This window comes from Pongo abelii, chromosome 13 (assembly GCF_028885655.2).
Source record: "Pongo abelii isolate AG06213 chromosome 13, NHGRI_mPonAbe1-v2.0_pri, whole genome shotgun sequence".
NCBI lineage: Eukaryota > Metazoa > Chordata > Mammalia > Primates > Hominidae > Pongo > Pongo abelii.
This window is the reverse complement of record NC_071998.2, coordinates 36,635,400-36,658,125: the sequence shown is the minus strand read 5'-3', so window position 1 is coordinate 36,658,125 and position 22,726 is coordinate 36,635,400. Positions and strand designations below refer to the sequence as shown.

Genomic DNA, 22,726 nt, shown 5'->3' with positions numbered 1-22,726 from the left:
ACAAATTTGCACAGTACAATATCACATGAAAAGGCAATATACATATGACCCCAACTTGTTTCCTAGTTCACTTGGTCCAACAATCTGAGTGAACAAGGAAAAAAACATTTCATTCCCAGTGTTTGACAGACTAAGAAAAATAGCTTTGGCAGAATTATCCTGCATTTGAAAGATATGATAATTAGGTTGAACTCTAAAATCCAATAAAAATATGTTGACTGTATTAACGGATAAAAGTTCTTAATTTTGCAAAATATGTTTTTTAGAAAGAAAGCTCATTTACTATGGAAACTCTGGTCTCAATTTCAAAACTTTGAGCATTTTAATTGTTTAACAATATAAAGAGTTAAATCATTAATAATAATGAATACTAAAATTTACTGGGTTTATTTAAAAAACGGCTCCTTTCTGGTCTCTACCCTCATATAGACATGTTGATTTTATCATGGTATCATCTAAATGTCATCAAATGACATGAAACCTAGGTTTCTGAGTGATGGAAAATGAATTTACAGCTCACACACACACTCTGGGAAGTCGGCCTCACTTGACAAAGGCAAGAAAGGTGGAAAAATGATGATTTTGAGACACAGAACTACTACCTTCAAAAAGTAGTGTGTCTAATTACTGTGAGCTGTGTGAATCAGGGAGAGTTAGTTTAGACATGTGGCTCTATACATGACACCAGGCTGGTTAATTTCTATTATAAAAAAGTAGAGGGCAAACTAGAGATGAAGTCATAATACAGTTTAACATAGTACTATGCAAAAGCTGAAAATTATGTTGCTCTTGCATTTGAATTCCCAGCCATATATTTCTTAAAGGAACTAGATATCTAGCGCATTTGGCAAAAAACTCTAAGCATTATCGACACTCAGTAAGAGAAGAGTGGAAATATTAGCCATTGTCTATTATAATCCTAGCAAATATGGCCTTAATGAAGGAAAATAATGTGGTCACTCATGAACACCTTTTAGTACGAGGAGGAAATCTGAGAAATTGCTGTAGTAAAAATTATTTATTGAGTACATTAGACTTGGTGCTGAGGATAATGCAGTCAATAAGACAGAGTCCAGTTACTAAAGAGCTGATTTGCCAAAGGTGGTCCCATAAATACCATACAAAGAGAAAGAATCTAGAGGACAGAGGCAACTTAACTTCCTATGCAAAAATAAAAAAGTAAAACCAAGGCTCAGGATTGGAGCTATAAATTAATACTTCACACATGATACAGTTCAGATGTGTTCCCATCCAAATCTCATGTTGAATTGTAATCCCCAGTGTTGGATGTGGGACCTAGTGGGAGGTGATTGGATCATTGGGGCTGATTTTACATTAATAGTTTAGCACCATCCTCTTAGTGCTGTCCTCACAATAATGAGTGACTTCTCACGAGATTTAGTCATTTAAAAGTGTGCAGCACCTCCCCACTCACTCTCCTGCTCTGGCCATGTGATGTGCCTGCTCCCCCTTCCCTTTTGGCCATAATTGTAAGTTTCCTGAGGCCTCTCCAGAAGCTGAGCAGATGCCATCATGCTTCCTATACAGCCTGCAGAACCATGAGCCAATTAAATCTTATTTCTTTATAAATTATCCAGTTGTGGGTATTTCTTTATAGCAGTGTGAAAATGTCCTCATACTACATGATAATATTCAGTATTGATCCAGTTATAAGTTTAGGACAAATATGTGTTTTTGTTTTTGTTTAATAGTGTCAACTTGGTCTGGAATCTGTATTAGTGTATTTTTACACTGCTGATAAAGATACCCAAGACTGGGTAATTTACAAGAGAAAGAGGTTTAATGGACTTACACTTCCAAGTGGCTGGGGAGGCCTCATGATCATTCATGGCAGAAGACAAGGAGGAGCAAGTCACATCTTACATGGTTGGCAGCAGGCAGAGAGAGAGAGCTTGTGCAGGGAAACTCCACCTTATAAAGCCATCAGATCTCATGAGACTTATCCACTATCATGAGAACAGCATGGGAAAGACTTGCCCCCATGATTCAGTTATCTCCTACTGGGTCCCTCCCACAATATGTGGGAATTCAGGATGAGATTTGAGTGGGGACACAGCCAGACTATATCAGAATCTATAAACCCCCCTTATAAAACTATGAGACTTATTCACTATCAAGAGAACAGCACAGGAAAGATCCGCCCACATGATTCCATTACCTCCCACCAGTTCTCTCCCACAACACATGGGAATTGTGGGAGCTACAATTCAAGATGAGATTTGGATGGAGACACAGCCAAACCATTTCACCTTATTTATCTTTTTTGATCTTTGTTGGCTTAAAGTCCATTTTGTCTGAAATTAAAACAGCAATTTTTTAATTTCAGTTTTTTCTGTTTTCTGTTTGCTTGGTAGATTTTTCTTCAGCTCTTATTTTGAGCATACAGATGGCATTTGAGATGGGTCTCTTGAAGACACCCTACCATTGGGTCTTGCTTCTTTATCCAACTTGCCATAATGTGCCTTTTAAGTGGGGCATTTAGCCCATTTGCCTTCAAGGTTCATATTAATATATGTGGATTTCACCCTGTCATCATGCTGTTAATTGATTAGAATGCAGGCTTGTTTGTGCATTGCTTTATAGTGTCACTGATCTGTGTACTTAAGTGTGCTTTTGTAGTGGCTGGCAATGTTTTTTTCCTTTCCATATTTGGCATTCTTTTCAGGACCTCTTGTAAGGCAGGTCTGGTAGTAACAAACTCCCTTGGCATTTGCTTGTCTGAAAAGAATTTTATTTCTCTTTCACTTATGAAGCCTAGTTTGGCTGGATATGAAATTCTTGGTTGAAATTTTTTTTTCTTTAGAAATGCTACGTAAAGTTCCCCCATCTTTTCTCATTTGTAGAATTTCTGTGGAAAGGTCCACTGTTAGCCTTATGTGGTTCCCTTTGTAGATGACCTGCCCCTTCTCTCTAGCTGCCTTTCACATTTTTGTTTCATTTTGACCTTGGAGAATCTGATGATTACATATCTTGAGGATAGTGTGTAATATCTCGTGGGGGTTCTCTGTAATTCATGAATTTGAATGTTGGCCTCTCTAAGTGAGGTTGAGGAAGTTTTCATGGATGATATTCTGAAACATGTTTTCCAAGTTGATTGCTTTTTCCCTATTTCTTTCAGGGATGCCAATGAGTCATAGATTTCATCTCTTGCCATAATCCCATATTTCTTGGAGATTTTGTTTGTTCTTTTTTATTCATTTTTCTTTATTTTTGTCTGACTGAGTTATTTAGGAGAGCCAGTCTTTGAGCTCTGAGATTCTTTCCTCAGCTTGGAACTAGTGCAGTTGTTTGAAAAAAAAAAAAAGGAACTCTGGCTTTTTTGCTGGTTCTTTCTCATTTGTGTGGGCTGATGTTCCTTCAATCTTTGAAGTTGCTGTCCTTTTGATGGATATTTTCTTTTTTCTTTGATGCCCTTGGGGGTTTGATTATGGTATAAGTTGGGTTTAGTTGACAGGCTTCAATTTTAGTCTGCTCCTGGGTCTTGGAGGAACCCCCTCTGATTACTGCCTACATGCCTGTACTTCTTTTTTTGGGTGTTTTGATCCGCAGGACTCCCTTAGGCAGGGCCACCATTGGCAGACATGCTGTATCCATGCCAGGTCAGCCCTAATCTGCTGTCTGTGTGCTTTCTGGGGAAATACAGCGTTACACGTGTCCACAGAGTTCAGGTGGAAGTGGGACCGCTGGGTTGGAAGTTCTAGCAGGTGTAGGCCATCTGGCTATGAGAGGTGGGGGTTGGTGGGGCTACCCTCCCTGTCATGCAGGTGTTTCCAGGGCAACAGGAACCTGTGCCCCTTTGCAAATTCAGGCAGAAATAGAACCACCAATCTAGAAGTTCTAGTGGACATGGCTTGTCTGGCTACCAGTGGCAAGGGTGGATGGGAATGCCTGCCGTGCTGTCTGGATGCTTCCTGGGAAAACAGGAGGCTGCACCCACTGGTTAAGTTCCCACAGAATTAGGAACACTGGGTCAGAAGCTCTGGCAGCTGTTGACAGCCTGAGTGCCAGTGACCAGGGTGGGTGGGGTCACATGCTCTGTTCTCCTGGTGTTTTACTTGTTTTGCTTATAAAGGGAAATGTTCATTAAGATTCTACCTTTAGCTGGGTGTGGTGGCTCATGCCTGTAATCCCAGTACATTAGGAGGCCAAGGCAGGAGGATGCCTTGAGCCTAGGAGTTTGAGACAAGCTTGGGCAACATGGCCAAATTCCTTCTCTACAAAAAATAGAAAAGGCATGGTGGTGTACACCTGTAGTCCCAGCTACTTGAGAGGCTAAGATGGGAAGATCATCTGAGCCTGGGGAGGCTGAGGCTGCAGTGAGCTGTGATTGTGCCACTCCACTCCAGCCTGGGCAACACAACAAGATCCTGTCTTAAAAAAAAAAGAAAAAAAAAAAGATTCTACCTTGAAGCTGTTTTCCTGGAATGTATCTAAATGGGAGAGTTCAATTTGAACCAGTAGAGGGCAGAATAACATTTAGCATTCATCACTGGAATGTGTTTGCACATGAGGTGTATCAACAGTAAGGAAACAAAATAACTCTAGATATTCATGTGTCTTAGTAAGTACATTTGGTTAATTAACATAAGGCCATGTTATGTTCATCATTAATGAACCCAGCCAAGGCTTTTTTTTTAACCAACACTCAACTGCTTAAATGCCTTGCTCATCAAAGAGACACCAGAGAACAAAGCTGTTATAAAAAACAAGGATGGAAAAGCTTCCAAATATCCCTTAAAAAACAATTATATTGGAAGGTCTAATGGGGTCAGATTAGATAATAAATAACAATCTAGAACTAGTATTAGGCTAATATCACTGATTTTATGCTTACCTTTTAAAATTTTATTTTGTGTTATTTATTTATTCTAGATTCCCATAAATATATTTACCACTTAAATTGAAAGACCCATAGAAGACATTTTAAAAAATTATTTCCACACTAGTTTTTCCAATTGATAAGGTGATCAGTAACATAGATTTTTGATCCAACTACTGGGAACAATTTAAAACAATCTATTCATCAATATTGAATAAGAAAAATAAACTATCATGTCAAATATTTTGATGAGATATTTGCAAAGAAATTATATTCAGTCATAATTTCTAAAACTTCAAATTAATGAGAAACAGATATGTGCAAATGAGATCAGGCATGTTTCTTTTTAAACAAGTGAAATTATAAACAAAAATATTCTTCTAAAAAATTAGGTAAAAGGCAGCAATGTCTACTTTCCCCTGAAATATTTAATATTGTGGTGAAATAATAACAAATGTAAAACATTATGAAACAAGCAAGAGGAATTAAAGTTATAACATGAAGACAATTTGGTCCTGTAGGGTAAAAATAAGGCTCCTTTTGTTCCCTCTTAATGAACATCACATCATAAATCTAACCACTCTTGTATCCTCCTATTATCATAAATTGGTTTTTGAAGTTTCTGAACTTTCTATAAATGAAAACACATTTTAGCTTTTCTTTATATTTAGGTTTTTCACTCAATGTTATGTCTGTGAAATCATCCGTACTGTTCATGTATGTTGAGCGTGTTGTTTTTTCAAGTTTTATGAGCCACTTTGGTAGTCTCTTTTGTGAAATTCCTGTTCCAATCTTTGTTTTTGGTAAGTACTTTCTCCTTTTCTTATTGATATTGATTTCTCTTTTTATTTTAGTTATTTATATACATATCCTAGATACAACTACTTTGTTGGGTAAATGTATTGTAGATAACATCTTTCAGATTGAAGCTGATCTTTTTATTCACTTAAAGTTATTAATCTTAATGAAGACTAAGCTATCAAATTTTATTTGATGGTTACTTCACTTTTGTCCTATTTAAGGAAACACTGCTTACAGTAACCAAGTACATAAATATCATGTCATACAGACATGCTCTTATGTTTTCTTCTAGTATTTTTATATGTTTAGCTTTTGTATTTAGGTCTATGATGCATCTTTACTGTACATAGTGAGGTGGGAGTAACATGGATATTCAGTTGACACACAACATTTAAACCCTTCTAGGCTTATTGAATTGCAGTGACATATTAGTTACAAATCAGGTGACCATAAATGTGGCCTGTATTTTGGCTCTATGCTCTTCTACTGACCCACTTATTTTTTATCTTTGTCGCAGACAGACTAGCTTAGTATTACTCTTCTGGATTTGTTCTTTTCTTTAAAAATTGTCTAGCATAGGTCTTTTGTACTCCAGTGTAAATTTCAGAATTTTCTTGTCAATTTCCATAGAAAAATCTGTTACAATTTTATTGAGATTTTTTGAGAAATCAACATCTTAACAATATTGAAACCTCCAATCCATTAACATTGCATATCCTGTCTTCTTCAATCTGTGAGAAGCTTATTCTTTGCCCTTTGAATGTTGGTCATATAGTGGTCATTGGCTAGGACATAAAGAAGCGGGCTGATGCCTATCCTTGTTTTTCTATAGCCTCATCGCTATAGACAACATTCTGTCCACAAGCGAAGAATGAAGCCAGAAGCAAACAGGTGGAATCCTCAGGAGAGTCTTTTTGTAATAAGGAGAAAGATCTCATATTCGATTTTTACTTCTGACAGGCTTTCTGGTCCCATCCCACCTATTCCCCTACCCTACCATCTGTGAGACCAACAAGAGAGCTGGACTACACCCAACTTCTGTCTCCTCATACTTGTAAGAATTCCAAACCCCACAGACCCTGGTCTACTTGGGGGAACCTGACCACTGTCCCACCTCCTAACAGCATAAAGTTTCAAGCTATGCATACTACCTGACTCTTTCCCTTTAATCCCTGTTTAAAAAAAAAAAAAAGAAAAAGAAAAAAAAAAACAATAGCAGCAACAACAAAACCCAGTCTCTGGCAAAATCCAGATTCTGATCTAAGGAAAATATATTTAAAAAATTAAAAAAAAATTGTTCCAGTGCATGTGAGTAGTAAAATTTCAAACTTCATTGGTAGGCTAGTGGCACCATTGGTCTAAACATCCAATCATTGGTCAAGGGTTGATAATCTCTCCTAGGTGACCACAAAACACCTCCGTGTGCAGCAGATCCCTGAGAGAAGTTTTCTAATTATAACAGGAATAAGTTGCTTCACAATTCCTTTATACGATCTCCTAGAGCAGTGGTTTCCACTTTGGCTTCACTTTGGAGTTATCTGAAAAGTTTTAAAAAAACTGATGCTGAAGCCCCTGTTAATTTAGAATTAAAAGGAATTCTTAACAATTAAAAACAATTTTTGACAAGGGAAGTCAAAAATTAGAAAATCACCAAAATTATTTTTGAGACTAGTATAAAACTGATTATAGAAGAGGGTTGAAATAGAACAAAACAACAAAAAAAGTTACTACAGATAGAAAATTATCTATATATAGCTACAAGTAAAATATCAGAAAAATAATCCAGAGACAAGTTAATATTAAATCTTAATTGAGTATTGTTTTTCTAGAAATTCAAGAATTCTTAAAAAATCTATTACTATAACTCAGTGGATTAAGACACATGCTCAAAATAAAGAGCTATATGAAGTTCCTACCTGGAAACTCTTAATGGTGCAAAAACATTAATTGCACTCAGACTGGAGATATGATGTGAGAGAAAATGAGGAGTCAAGAATGACTATGTGAGAACCTATACATGTGAATTGCAACTAACAGAATTGGAAAAGAATAATCTTTTCCAGGAGATTGGTTTTGAATAACCTCACTTTGAGTTTAGGTCTAAAATGGAGGTGTCAAATGGAGAGCACTTGGATATGTAATTTTTTAACATGGGAATGACTTCCAGGCTAAACATATGCATTTGGATAAAATCAGCATGGGGCAAAGTTTAGGAAAGAGACCTATGCTAGGAGATGGGCTGTACCTTTTGCTCCACCTAGGGCATAGATCAGCACAAGATGATGCCTCTGCTTTCCTGGACCCATTCTTCCTCCCCCTATGTCCTTTCCTGGACCCATTCTTCCTGCCTCCTTTTCATTGTGAAAAACTCTATTGACTTTAAATTCTTTCTAGTTATTTTCTTTTCAATGCAATACATCATCATGATCACAAAGGCCAAGAATCAATCAGGAAAGCTCAATATATTCGTTAGAGAAAAGCTCCTGTAATCAGAAAGACTGTGAATACACCTTTATTGATCATTTCTGTTCCTATTGCTCATTAATAAATTTTGTCCCTTTTGTCTTTTCATTGTACATATATTCGTACAATACTTGTGTATAAGTTAATAAATGAAAGGAATGAATAAAAATTTTTCAAAAGTTATGATTTAGTCATGTTTTACTCAATTATGTGTATTATATTGTTTTAGTCAATAATTTCATTATAATAAATAATTTCATTTATACAAATTATTTATGTTAGGCAATGATGAACTTTTACAAAATTGTAACTTGCGTTAATTTAGAAAGCAGATTATATGCCTACTGAGCTTGTACCTCTAAGGGTAGAGGTTGAAAAACGATGTTAGTAGTAGGTGTGAAAAATTGTTGACTAAATTTGGCAAGTAACTTTAGAAAGATAAGAGTTCAAGAAAGTATTTTTCAGTACGCAAGCAGAGAGCTAAAAGGGAATCAAGGGAATTCAGAATCCTACAAGTAGGATATAAAAACTGCTGTGTTTCCCATTCATGGCAATTCTGAATGCATGTCTTTGTTGTGATCATTCTACATTCAGACTACACAGAGTCATATCCAGCTATTACGAAGAGGATTCCATATGACCCAAAGACTCTGAGCTTTGAGCTGGATGGAATTACTAGAAAATACTTTGACTTGGTCTCTTCAAGTTAGAATGAGTGTGCTGTACATGGGAGGCAAAGAGAAACATTAATATTTGGTGACCTGAAGGTCGATATGTAGCAAAGTCACTGCTGGTGAGCACCAAATCCAATTTATTTTCATTTTGGACACAGGGCTACACCCTGCTTTCCTTGTAGTTAGCCAAGGACATATGACTAAGTTTTTACCTATACAATATGGACAGATGTCATGGCCCTCTGATGGCTTGGCTCATGTAAATTTCTCATGGGTGATTCTCTTTTCTCACTTTCCATTCTATGGCAACCTTGGACACCACATATTGAAGAAAATGGAAAGGGCCTAGCATTTGAATGTACTTGATAGAGCCCATTCATCTCACCATTGGCCCACATAAATCTGACATAGGAATTACATTTGGAAACTGGCATAACATGCTTTGTCTACTAGAGATATCGCAGTCAATATCCTGAAAATCCAGGAAAAATACCCCACCCTTGAATTAATCTGGATATCCATTGCCCCTGCCAAGGTGTCACCAGGGGAAGAGGTTATTGAGGACACTGCTATTCCATACTATTCTATATCTTCCCTCCTCTCTTTCTCTGCTAATGATTGCTATCCAGCACCAGAAAGGCCTTTATCTCACATTCCTATGTGATAGGAATTGTGGTTATTCCTCTTCTTCCCCTTTCCTATGTATATTTAACTTCTCCTTCCCTAGGGAGAGGAGGGAGAGTGGGTTGGGAAAGAGAGTGAAGAGCTACCAAGGAAAAATCAGATTTCAAAGAATAGAAAATATATCAAGATATATTTCAAATATATTACTTCCAGTTAAAGCATAAATCCATTGGTAGAATTTATGCCTTTAAGCCAAAACTATGGGTTTTCTTCAGATCATAAGTGAAATGAAATGACTTTACCAAATGCTAATAAGTTGTGTCTACTCTTAAAAATGACACCAAATAAGCAAATACTTCAAGTAACATGCAAATAAGCTACAGATGTAAATAAGTTCCTTACCTTCTGAGCTTCCTGACCTCGTTAGTCTAAGAACATCACAATGGGCTTTGAGATTATTGGCATGGGACCATTCTTATTCATCCAAAATGCCTCCTTCTTAGAGGTCTGTTTTGGGTTCATAATCCCTACAAGTAGGAGATCTTTTCTGACTCTGTACCAAAGGACCTTTTCTCAATAACTTTCTTCTATAAGGTACATTCAAGCAGTTTTTTCCTTCATTTTAATTTAATCCAAGAGTGTGACTTCCTACTGAATAGAGATTCGTGGAGAGCTTGCTGTTGTAACTTATTCAGCAATTGCTGGATCAGCTAAAAATAAGTTTAGAGCAAGCTGTTGGGTTAAAGGAGCCTTTCTTAGTGCAAACTTTTGCTTTAAAGAGAAAATAAGTCAATATCACGAGGTGCAAAAACATAGCTCCAAGATCTAGAATGGTGCTAGAGAAAAACGTAAGAATGTGCTGTACTCATCCATAAATGACTATGAAAAAACCATATAGTAAAGAGGATATCAATTTCCAGGATTTGGAATTTTAATTATTTCTAAAGCTCTATCACTGTGTTTATTCATTAAATGAGAAACATATTAAAATTCTCATATTTACTTATTAGAAAATATGATTTTTATCCAATATTCTAACTGTTTCACCTTCACTTTTTAATAGTGGCCAGTGAAGTGGTCCCTCTACATTGTCCCCTGGTGATACCAAAGGCAGGTGTTATCTTCCAGTACCAACCATAGTAGAAACTAAGCTATGATAAATCTCCTTTGCTTCATGAAAATAGAAATGCTGGATACAATCTGAGTCAACTTAAATGGATAGTTAATAATTTAAAAAAGAGAAAATGAGATATTTAGTTTCCAGAAATTAAAAGAGAATTTTAAAATCTCATTTCTACCCTCTGTTTCCTCATCAATGTAATCACTCTTATTCCTTAACTTGTGTTTTCACTCAACACCATTCAACATACTATGAACAAGTTTGGATGTAAATGAATATTCTTTACCTAATTAGACTAATTGACTGTACAGTATTCTGTAATACAAAGGGACCATTGCTGACTTAGCCAATCCTCTATAATAGCATATTAATTTCACTACAACTGTCTTTTATATAAATAAGGCTTCAATAAATAAATCTGTATATATGTTTGAGCTGGCATATGGACAGTGTTTTTGTAATACAAATACCTAGGGCTGCATTTTCTGGGTCTGGTGGTTTGATAATTTTGGTAGATTTCACCAAATTAACTATAACTGTTTTTAAATTTTATACTTCTACTGTATCTACTCTTACCCCAACCATCACCAAGTAATCTTTTTGTTGTTAATCAGATCTTTCATTTATTTGAAATGAGAGGCATATTATCCACTCACAGCTATTTAGGCTTCTTGTAAACTGCATCTATATTTCTTACTCATATCTCTATCAGGTTCTTAAAATATTTGAACTTTTTATTTAAAATATTAATACTCACATATTTTAAGGGTTTTTTTCCATGTGATTTGAATTTTCTTTATGGCCCTTTGCTGGACAGATTATTTTTTCCATTTAATGTGTTAAAATGTATTTCTTTTTTCCATTGTGGCCATGGTTTTCATATTACTCAGAAAGAGCTTTCCTGTCTGAAGATTTAAAAATGTTTTACATACACATATTTCTAGTATTTAATAGGTTTGCATTTGTTTCCTATATTTTGGTATACTAGCTATAATGTTTTCTACTTATTGAGCATGCCAGGCATTATTCTGAAGTGTTTATAATTCAATTCATCCTCGTAACCATCCAATGATTTGGGCTGTTTTTATTATACTCAGGAGCTGAATGACCTGAGGCATAGAGAAGCAGAATAACATGCTCACTTCTCAGGAGGGAGGCTTCTTTTTGTTTCCTGTCTCTAATTCCTCTAGGTGTCCATCTACTGGTGAGGCCCAGTAAGAAATTTCTCTATCCAGGTTTCATCTCAACTAGCATGAGATCTCTGTGTCACAAAAGGCTTGAATATCTGCTGGTGCTATTCGTAGGGGACACAGTGGCATGATCTTTTGTCAGCAGGTAGCTATCTTCCATCAGCCCCTAAGGAAATCTGGATTCTTTCCTGTCTTCTAGTCATGACAGAGGCAAGATTCTCATACAGGCACTTGAAGATCTCATTCTTGTCCAGATTGTAACCTTGAGCCCAGTCAAGGGAGCAAGTGGGACTGGAGCAGATTTAATACTCCAGTAGGGGTATATCTATTTCTTCAAAAACATGATTTTATTGGATATAGGTTTCACAGCTCATTGGCTGTATATCCAGGATCTGATGACATCATATGAATTGTCTAAACATATTTATATAATGGATTATATTTTACATTTTTTCCCATGTACTGAACAACCTTAGCTTGAGCCTAAACTGTGCTGCCCTTGGACTTAGACCTGTCTGGACTTGCATCATGGTCTTAGGGTGGGTTTGTTGTTTATCCTAAAAAGGAACCCATTCTAAGGAAGAAAAGAGTTGTATCCATACCTGGTCCAGTCACAAAAACTCTGCTTAGCAGTAGAAGGCCAACTTTGACAAAGCCATGGGTGTAACACTAAAGTTACCCCTTGGCTCAATCTTCATAGCTATTTACCTGAGTGTTGAGCATGAGAAGGTCATTTAGTGTTTTTTATTCTTTTTGTTTGATTTTTAATATGTCAGGCATTATTAGTGGCAGAAGACAGTACATGGCAATCTAAAAAAGATGATTTAGGGAAAAAAAATCTTTTATCTCAAACTTTGCACTCTACTCTGTGTGTGTGTGTGTGTGTGTGTGTGTGTATGTTCAACATCACATATTGTGTTTTGTTTTTTCAGCCACCTTCTCCCACCCTCCCCAACATACATGCCCTGAAATCCTAAGCCCTATGGCTCCCACTGCCTGGTAACCCACCTTCCCTCCCTCCCCACCACACCATACTTGTTTTTTGTTTGTTTGGTTTTGTTTTCTTTTGTTTATGTTCAACCCCTCAGACAGTCCCAAGTGCTCCAAGGAAACTTTGTGCTAGAAATTACAACATGAACCTACTAGTGAAGTCTCTAAAATCCTTTCTTGATGAGACCCTTAATCTTGTGTCTTCAATTACAATTCCTGCAGAGTGCTGCAACATAAATGCTGAAATGTACAGAATCCTCTCTTTGCCTCTCTAATTTGAACCCATAGTAAGAACCCACTTAGCCAGAGGCATTTCAGGTACACTTTTATTATTTTAGTTATTTCTGCTCCTATCTCTATCCCATCCAGAGAGTGTATTATCTTTCTTCTCCCCCTCTACTAGGCACAAATGGGTCCTTCAAAGTATGTCTCCTCTAATCCCACCATTGAGTCTGGAAATATGCTTATTTCTTTCCAATTTCATCTAGCCTCTTTCTCCGGTACTCATTCCTCCATCTAAAGTAATGAGAGTGGATTAGGAACTATTACTTTTTTAAAAAGATCTGATACACTGCATAATACACCAGCTAAGAATTCAATTCTAAGTGCTTTCAAAATAAATTCACTTTGATCCCAAATGTTTTCATACAGATTGGTAACTGCATTGTTCATCTTAGAGTTAATTACTTAGAGTAATTAAATTTTCTCCAAGGATCTATATTTTATTTTGTGTAAGGCTTATATTGAAACATAACTTGGAATAAATTTCACTAAAACAATGTATGCTTACCTCTCTTATGTAGACTAAAGTTACATGATTTATTAGTCAACGGAATCCTGTCCTTTGTTCTATTTAAACCCCAATTCATCCTTTCCAAGAGATAAACATCTCTACCTAAATTGACTGAACAGCTTTTCACACCTCTAAGAAACTGGATTCTTTTTGCATTGAAGGCAAAATTCATTGGACTGTTATTGTGTTATGGTCCCTTCCTGCATACTTACTACATAACCTTAGCTACTTACCTCTAAACACTTACTACATGCTGGCTATCTTCTGCCTACTCATAATGCTTCATGTATAAAATCCAAAGAAATGAAGAAAATTGCCACCAAATCTTTATTAATAGCTAGTGGCCACCTATTCTGGACAACAAATAAGCGGCCTTTTGTCTAGAATAATGGGAAGAGTGTTATATTTTATAAAATTGTAAAATTGAGCCATTTATGCCATTGGCATGTACTGTTCTAATATTTTCATAATATTAAGTTTTTTTAATAAGCTGAGCAAAAAACAGATCCTTTTAGAACTGCTCAAGATGGTGCTAATGGTTTCTGTATTACCTGGCAGTTGAAGATATAACCAACCATCAACCCTGGCTGACTGGGAGGAAAGACACATTATAAGAGTGGGGTCGGCCCGGCACGGTGGTTCACACCTGTAATCTCAGCACTTTGGGAGGCTGAGGTGTGTGGATCACCTGAGGTCAGGAGTTCATGACCATACTGGCCAACATGGTGAAACCCTGTCTCTACTAAAAATACAAAAATTAGCTGGATTGGCGACAGGCACCTGTAATCCCAGCTACATGGGAGGCTGAGGCAGGAAACTCACTTGAACCCAGGAGGCGGAGGTTGCAGTAAGCCATGATCGTGCCATTGCACTCCAGCCTGGGCAACAAGTGTGAAACTCCGTCTCAAAAAAAAAAAAAAAAAAAAAAAAAGTAGTTCAGGAAAGCATTGTCTAAGACGATCAGAACAACTAGTTAGAAGAGAGGCTCCCATCTGGACTTCTGCCCTACACATTATGTTCTTATTTTATTGTGCCCTTGCTATATAAGTGTAAAACCCACCATTTCATCAGAGAAAGATGAATACTTCATTTTTCACTCTAAGAAGTAGCATATGTAAATGGTCCATCCAGGAATAATGGAGAGTCTCAAAAACAAACATAAGAACTTAACCTCTTAGCATACCACACAAACAAGAAAGACTTCATTTCTAGAAAGTCTCCTCATATGTGTAATTGGCCATGACAATATGGTACTGGTATCTCCCTTCTTTCCTTTAATGCTATATTTTAAAAAGTCTGCATTCATTCAATATTTAGAGTGTCCCTGTTAAATGTTGAATAATGTGCTAAAGAGTTAAGAAGCCATGTCCTTACTATAAAGTAGGTAATACTCTAGTTGGAAGAAAGAGAAGTAATCCATTACACTACAATGAGGTCAGTGACCTGGTAAGATTTGTGCTATGGGCAAGGCGCAAATAGGTTCAGACAAATCAGACTATAAAGGCTTTCCGTGAAGGGAAAAATTTTAAGTGAATCATGAATAACAGGAATGTTATTAACACATATAAGGGAAAGAATATGTAGCTAGCAAAAGAAACAGCTTATGAGCTTAGGTTTTCTGTGGCCCTAAATTGAAGGTCAGACAACAAATTCTGAGATGAGGATTCTCATGCAAGTTTATTGGAGAGAGCTATGGAATCACATTTGTGAGAAGAAAAGGCAGGACGATTAGGCAAGGGGAAAAGCTAACCTGCAGTGTAGTCACAAAATGGCCTTAGCCAATAACAGGAGGCTGGGGAGGGTGGTCTGAAGCTGGGATGACTCTTCACAGGTGGAGTAAGGGGCCTTCACACCCCCACATAGACCAGTCATTGAATACAAGCAGACCCTAGGGAGGAGTAGAAAACTTGGGCTAAATGACTTTAGCCAAAGGCAATTCCACAAATAGCCCCCAACTCTATTTACCAAACATTTATACTTCTCTATAGAGGAGATCACTGGATAAGTTTGCCATTTTTCACCTTGGAATGAATCCTCTGTCCTCCAGAGTTTGGTTTTGTGTCCACAACACATTCTTTGTCCAATCAGCATTGCTATCGTGGAAGTTTTGATTTTACTCAACTTCACGGTATGAGGACCAGAAACCTTAGAGAAAACAAAACAAAACAAAACTTGCTTTAGTCCATTTTCCTTAAAAGGCAGTTATTGTCATGGGATGCACCTAGGATATGACAGTTGCTACATACAGCTTCTTTAATAAGGAAAGTGTCTGATTTGCTGCTGTGAAAAGGTAGTGATAGAAAAAAAATATATCTTCATCAACTAACTCCTATCTAGGGTGCTCACTTTCCTCCAGATGTCATAAGAAATATGAGATCAGTAGCCTTAAAAAAACTATGACTTCATCTCTTAAAAACTTACCAAGGCTATCAAGAAGTAGGGGTATGTCTTACCACGTGTAGTCACAAGACCAGCAGCAACAGCACCATGTGAGAACTGTTAGAAATGGAATTACTCAGGCCATACCACAGACCTATTGAATCAGAAACAGTGGGATGGGACCATGCAATCAGGGTTTTAACAAATCCTCCAGGTGATTCTGATTCACGTTAGAGGTGGGACTTAACTTACAGCAGGTGCCCTTTACAAGAGTTCTTTTTAATTTTTAAAGTAGAGATGGGATCTCACCATGTTGCTTAGGCTGATCTCACACTCCTGGGCTCAAGCAATCTGCCTGCCTTGGCCTTCCGAAGTGCTGGGATTACAGGCATGAGCTACTGCACCCAGCCTGTTCTTTTTTTAAATTTCAAAAATATAATAATTTTATTTTTTTCCTGGTTCTAAAAGGAATCCTTATTCATGGGAGAAATATTTAATCCAAAAAGTTTAAGTGAATGTAAATTCTATCCCAAAGACAGTAGTACTATGAACATTTTCATGCATTTCTTTTCATATACTTTTCATGAATGTTTTATTTGTAGAAAATATGATGATGCTGTTATTATTATTATTTTGTAACCTGCTTTTGGATTTAATGATTTATTTAGCTCAATACATATAGATGTAACAAAAATATAACGCAGCCTGCAAGTACAAATGAAACTACTCATACTCCAAGCCTTTCCATGTGCTACTAAGCCAGGAGTCCAATCTTTTAATACGTCTCTCCTTCTCAATATTCCCAAGTTTAGAACTCTGGTTTTGGAGTTTTAAAAGGGCACACATATTTAAAAGTAACAATTTTTTATTTTGTGCTAGGCATTGAGGTGATTATACAACAGGATATCAACTTAATAAACCTAAATGTTTGGGAAAACATTACTATATAAAGTATTAGTTTAAACTTCTAAATATGAGTATTATTTTCTAAACGTTTCCATTTGACAGTTCCTCCACTCTGTTCTCAGTTCTTAAGGAAGCAATGTCAAGAGAAAGGGAAATATCTTTTCTTTAATTCAAGACTTCAGAGACCATTGTAAACTTGAATAAAGAAAGCTAGGAGAAAATTATTATTACTGTTATTATTATTTTGCAGTGATATTTCACAATGTTATTCAGGTTTGAGTTGTCAACAACACAGTGCAGGCTTTTGAGTCAGGCTGACTTGGGATAAGATCTTTGCTCTGGTATCTGCAAGCTCTGTGGCTTGCTACATTACTTTGAGCATGTTATTTCACCTTTACAGTCTTATTCTCACTTGAGAAAAAAAATAATTACAGAAGGCACTTTGTAAGGTCAAGTTGAAAATTGGATAATGTGTTAAATGAAGGATTTGGTTCTAAAAACTTCCTGGTTTAAAGAACAACAAAAAATTTTATAGACCATGAGAAGAAAAGCAACTTATATTCGCAGTCCCTTGTGGTATTTCTCCTTCCTCCACTTCACTACCTTTGTGTGAATTTGAAGGTAAACGGATCAACCCCTGGCTGCAATGTGAAGTCAGCAAAGACTTGCTTCTGATTGCCAGCCTCTGCTTCCTTACCCTTCTTCACTATTGCAGGTGACTGTCTCACTTTCAGGATCCTATTTGGTTCCTACTCTTCCCTTTCAAACCAAGTCTAAAGTGCAGCCATTACTTATTTGCACTAATTAAACTGAACTGGAGTATGCTTCATTCCTAAGTTTTTACATTTACTGCTGACTTTTACCTCCAATTATGCAATGCATCTGACGTAGAACATGACACATGGTAGTAGAACTAGCATCAGAGTTTTGGGCTGTGGCTCTGCTGCTTACAGTGGACGAAAGTGGGATAGCCACCAAGCCTCAGTGAACTTTAGTTTCTCTGCCCCCACATCGTTCCGTGGTGACTTCTGGGAGTTCCTGGCTAGAAGAGCTGGAATCCCTCCATCACTGGCATCTCCCAGGAGCAGGAACCCTCTCCCTTGGCACGGGTGTGCTTCTCTCCAGCCCTCCTCCAAGCAAACATCCCAACCAGGGGCAGGCTAACTCAGTCCCCTGTTCCTTTTGACCTTCACCAGCCAGACTCCCTCACGCATATTTCTGATAACTGTGACTTGTTAGATACATTTTAAATTGTTATCTTAATTTGTAATATTCACATGATTTAATATAAAAATTTTTAAAGGAGCTGTAAAATCTCTCCCATCCTAATCTCCTTCTTCAGTCTTCCTTCTTCCCCTAAATACAGGTAATCATTGTAATTTATTTCTTATTCTTTATTTATACACAGTAAGGACAAACATAAATTTTATTTAACATTTTCACCCCAAATGTAGCATTTTATGTAGACTGCTCTATATCTTGCCTATTTTCAACTTTTTTTTAAAAGAAATACCCTCTCATTTGTTTCTCCAGCTGAATAGTGTTCCTTTATATGAATATGCTTCAACTGTCTCTAATTAGGAAAATCGAGATGGTTTCTTGTCTTTTGGTATTACTAATAGTGCTGCAGAGAATAATATTTTTTGTTAAGTTATTTCACACGTGGGCAAGTTTTTTTTTTGTTTGTTTGTTTTGTTTTGTTTTGTTTTGAGATAGAGTCTCACTCTGTTGCCCAGGCTGGAGTGCAGTGGCATGATCTCGGCTCACTGCAACCTCCACCTCCCAGGTTCAAGTGATTCTCTTGCCTCAGCCTCCCGAGTAGCTGGGACTACAGGTGCCTGCCACCATGCCCAACTAATTTTTGTATTTTTAGTAGAGACAGGGTTTCACCATATTGGCCAGGCTGGTCTCGAACTCCTGACTTTGTGATCCACCCTCCTCAGCCTCCCAAAGTGCTGGGATTACAGGCGTGAGCCACCATGCCCAGCTGTGGGCAAGTATTTTCATAGGACACATTTCCAGGCCTAGAATTTATAGATGACAGGCTACATGCATCTGTAATTTTGACAGATATCACCTAATTGCCTCCATAGTGATTGTACTATAAATGGCATGCATGCTATTTAATTTGTATTTCTATTATCATGAGTGAGATTGAACCTCTTTTAGTATAGTTTTTTTCCTCTGCAAACTGTTCATGTCCTTTCACCATATTTCTATGGTGTCTCCTGTAATGTAAATATTCACTGTGTAATAATATTTTCAAATCTTACAATGCAAATTATTCCCAGTATTTCTCATTGTCTCTAGCAATTTCTGGCAAATAAGCAAATCATTGCAATGGAGTTCTATGTTAAGGAAAGTATTTTTACATTAGTGGTATATTTTGTTGTATCTACCCAGCCAGCCTGTATGAAAATACACCCATTTGAAGAATCAACCATATTAATGAATTCATTTTGACTTACAAACAATTTAAAATGGATAGAATATATAAAGCCACATTACAAAATAAAAACAATTGTGGTCAATATGCACAATCTTAAAACACAGATAAATATATATATATACACAAAATCAAAACAATGTGATTATACTATAAATTGTATTACCACTCTATGAAGAACAGAAATAATCATGTCTGGAGAAGTCCTCTAGTCCCTCCACCTACCTTGGGCTTCTAAACTCTGTAGTAAGCTCTTGCTTCATGTCGTTCAAGGGTCTGTTCCTTGTTTGCTCAGTTTTTCTGTGAGACTGAACACAAAGAACAGACACCGGTTGATTTCTACTTGGACAATGGCCCAGGCACAGCTGCTGTAGTCCTGGTTTTCCAGGTAATCACAGATCCTTCGGAAGTACATTTTAACTTGTAATGTAAGGTTATCACTACCCAAAGTACCACTTAGCTTCTCTGCTTCCAGTCCCATGAGTGCTTCTAGGTATTCTAGCTGTTGATGAAGTTGAATGAGGAATTTCTCCATGTGGTTTTCCTCCCAACCATCCAGAGAAATATTTGCCCTGAAGAGGCTGAAGATCTGCTGAAGCATCTCATGGAGAATGGCCAGAGTGTGTCTTTTTTGGTACTGCTGAGGACTCAAAGACTTCTGAGGAAGCAGAAAGTTTTTCCTGTGTGGTAGACACTGCTGAATTGATGAGGTTTGCAACTTATTCAAGAGTTTTAAACTTTCTTGATTCACTTGTCTTTGCTGGAAGATAATCAGTTTCAAATCTACAGAGAAGATAGTGGTAGAGGCCAGCAGCACCAACACAATTCCAAAGAAGTGCTTGATAATCATGGTGAAGGTCAAATACGCTACTTATCTCTGCATAGACTTAGGGAAATTCCAGCTCTAGTGAATGTTTGCCTTTCATGCATCTCAGATTATTTTGGAGAGTGTTCTCTTTTGTTGCTTTTGTTTTCTAATGTCATTTCTCCAAGTTTACACATTAGATTTTCAGGTTCCCTTTTCATGGTGTTCAGAGTACATTTTCTCCATTTCCCTATTGTGTTGGCTATTTTGAGGAAGTACCAAAATAACTTATTCATTGTATGCTTTCCTTGAGGCAATTACAGACTAGTCATCCAATATAATCTTTTATTATTCTATTCATTATATACAAAGTTTCACTGAACACAATGTGCTTTCTAAATATTTAGTCAAGCTTATTAAAGTTCTTTTATTGAGATTAAGTTTTTTTCAGTAATAGTCTTTCATGGAGTAAAACTTACCAAAGGCTTATCAGCACCTATAAAGAATTCAGGGGCAAAACTTAAAATACTTACAAACTACTAAATTTAAAACCTCAACTAGAACTGTAAATTGTCACAAATGCTTGAGCAAATTAATTTTAAAACATATAACAGCAATCTTAAATTATTTTATATCTTATCCTATCAGTTTAATATCTAAGATTCTAGCCTATAGAAGCAATGCAAAAAAAATTAGCAAAAGAAGAGTGTTATAATATTATTGCAATGGCAGAATATTAGAAACAACCTATAGGTTCAACAACAGGTGAATGATTACATATATGTTGGTACGCCCATATAATTAAATGATATATATCCATTATAGATGATAAAATTATATGTGAAGAGAGATTGGGGGCATTTGGTTAGTTTATATTCCCTAGAATAGTGATAGCTCTGGTAAACTAATGTGAACATCTCTACATTAACAATGTCCTTTGAATTACAAATACCCAGTTCCATATTCTAAGTTCCTCTTGAATAAGCCCCCAATCTACCTTTCCAATCTTATCCCACTGTTACTCTTAATATAGTGTGAAGGAATCTGAACTCCAGATAAAGTAAGTGATTTAGTATTCCCTTAATACAGCTAGCACTCGTGTGTGTGTGTGTGTTTATTGATGATGCTTTCTCTGAAACATCAACTGTTGCCTCCTTTACCTCAAGAACCTTTCTGTGCAAGGACTAAAGACTACTTGTACTTTAAGGCCCAGATCTCCCCCAAGGAGCCATAATCTTCTGGATCCCCACAACACTTTGTGCCTACCTTATTCTTGTTCTGTCTTACATTTGACTATGTACTTACATGATTAAAAGTCTCTTCAGAGTGTGAAATAAACACTGATTACTGATTTCTTTGCTGTCTATACAACTATAGTAGTTGCTTAATAAATATGTGTTGACTTGGCATAAATTAATATGTTCTACACAAAGTAATACAAGATGTTGAGTCTTATCTTTAATCATTTCTCTGCAGGCAGCTGGATGAATCCCTAAATGTCAAAAACAGGCATTCTGTAAACATGTATGGTCTCATTATATACCAGCTCAGCTGTATGTTTGGTCACTTAGTCTAGTATTAATAAGTTGAAATATACTCAGTCAGCATGCTCCACAGAGGGTCTTTTCCCTCCCTATCTGAGAGAGAGAGAGAGAGAGAAAGAGAGAAAAGACATATGATAATATATAATATATGAAAGGAATAACACTTGTTTCATAACATTATGCTCAATCTATCTGGACAGTAGAATTTTGACTAGTCTCAAAAAATCTTTAAATATTTAATGCTGAGCTTCGGGAAAACAATATAAAAATGAATTAAGAATATCAGAAGTGACTCCGTCTAATAACAACGAGCTCTGATCTATAAGGCTTTCTCATCATTTTCATTCAATTGACAAAAATGATCTAAATGTTGTTTAATTTCCAAATGATCAGGGATTTTCCAGATGCCTTTCTGTTACTGATTTCATATTTGAATCTGTTGTGGTTAAAGAATGTAGTGTAAATTTATTGAGACTTATTTTATGGCTCAGAATATGGTTTATCTTGGTGACAGTTCCTTGTGAACTTGAAATAATAACGTTCTACTTTTGTTGGTTGGACTGTTTTATAAATGTCAAATAGGTTAAGCTGATTGAAAGTGTTTGAAATTTTCTGTATCCTTTCTGACGGTCTATTTGTTCTATCAACTATCAAGACAGAAGAGCTGAAATCCCTAGTATAATTTTAGATTTGCCCATCTCCCATTTCAGTTCTATCAGTTTTTGCCTTATATATTTTAGAACTTTAGTATTAGGTGCATCATATTTAGGATTATTATGTTGTCTTGATGAATTGATCCCTCTATTTTAAAATGTCCCTCTGTATCCTTTGCATTATTCCTTACTCCTAAATCAACTTTCTCTGATAATCATTTATGTTTTCTTCAATTAGTGTTAGCATAATATGTCTTTTTTTGCATCTTTTAATTTTTTAACTTATTCATGTTATTATATTAAAGTGAGTTTCTTGTACAGAGCATATAGTTGGACCTTGTATTTTATTCTGTCTGACAATCTTTGCTTTATTAGAGTGTTTAGGTCATTAAATTTAATGTCATTGTCAGTATGGTTCGGTTTATATCTACCACTTTATTATTTGTTTTCTAACTGCCCATATGTTCTTTTTCTCACTTTTAAGCTTTTCCTTCTTTC

The 22,726-nt window shown here is 36.4% G+C and overlaps 1 protein-coding gene across 1 annotated transcript in view; it reads right to left on the bottom strand.

Moving 5' to 3' along the window:
* IFNE (interferon epsilon) overlaps window positions 1–20,692 on the bottom strand; it is a 61,153-nt gene extending 40,461 nt beyond the window's left edge. Inside the window, exons 1-3 of the mRNA XM_063714182.1 lie at window positions 19,452–20,692; window positions 15,517–15,640; window positions 15,246–15,383 (exon numbers count right to left, since the gene is read on the bottom strand). Of these exons, the coding sequence (XP_063570252.1) occupies window positions 19,495–20,076 (582 nt within the window). The 5' untranslated portion in view covers window positions 20,077–20,692 and the 3' untranslated portion in view covers window positions 15,246–15,383; window positions 15,517–15,640; window positions 19,452–19,494. The remainder of the gene's footprint in view (window positions 1–15,245; window positions 15,384–15,516; window positions 15,641–19,451) is intronic.
* Window positions 20,693–22,726: the final 2,034 nt, after the last annotated feature.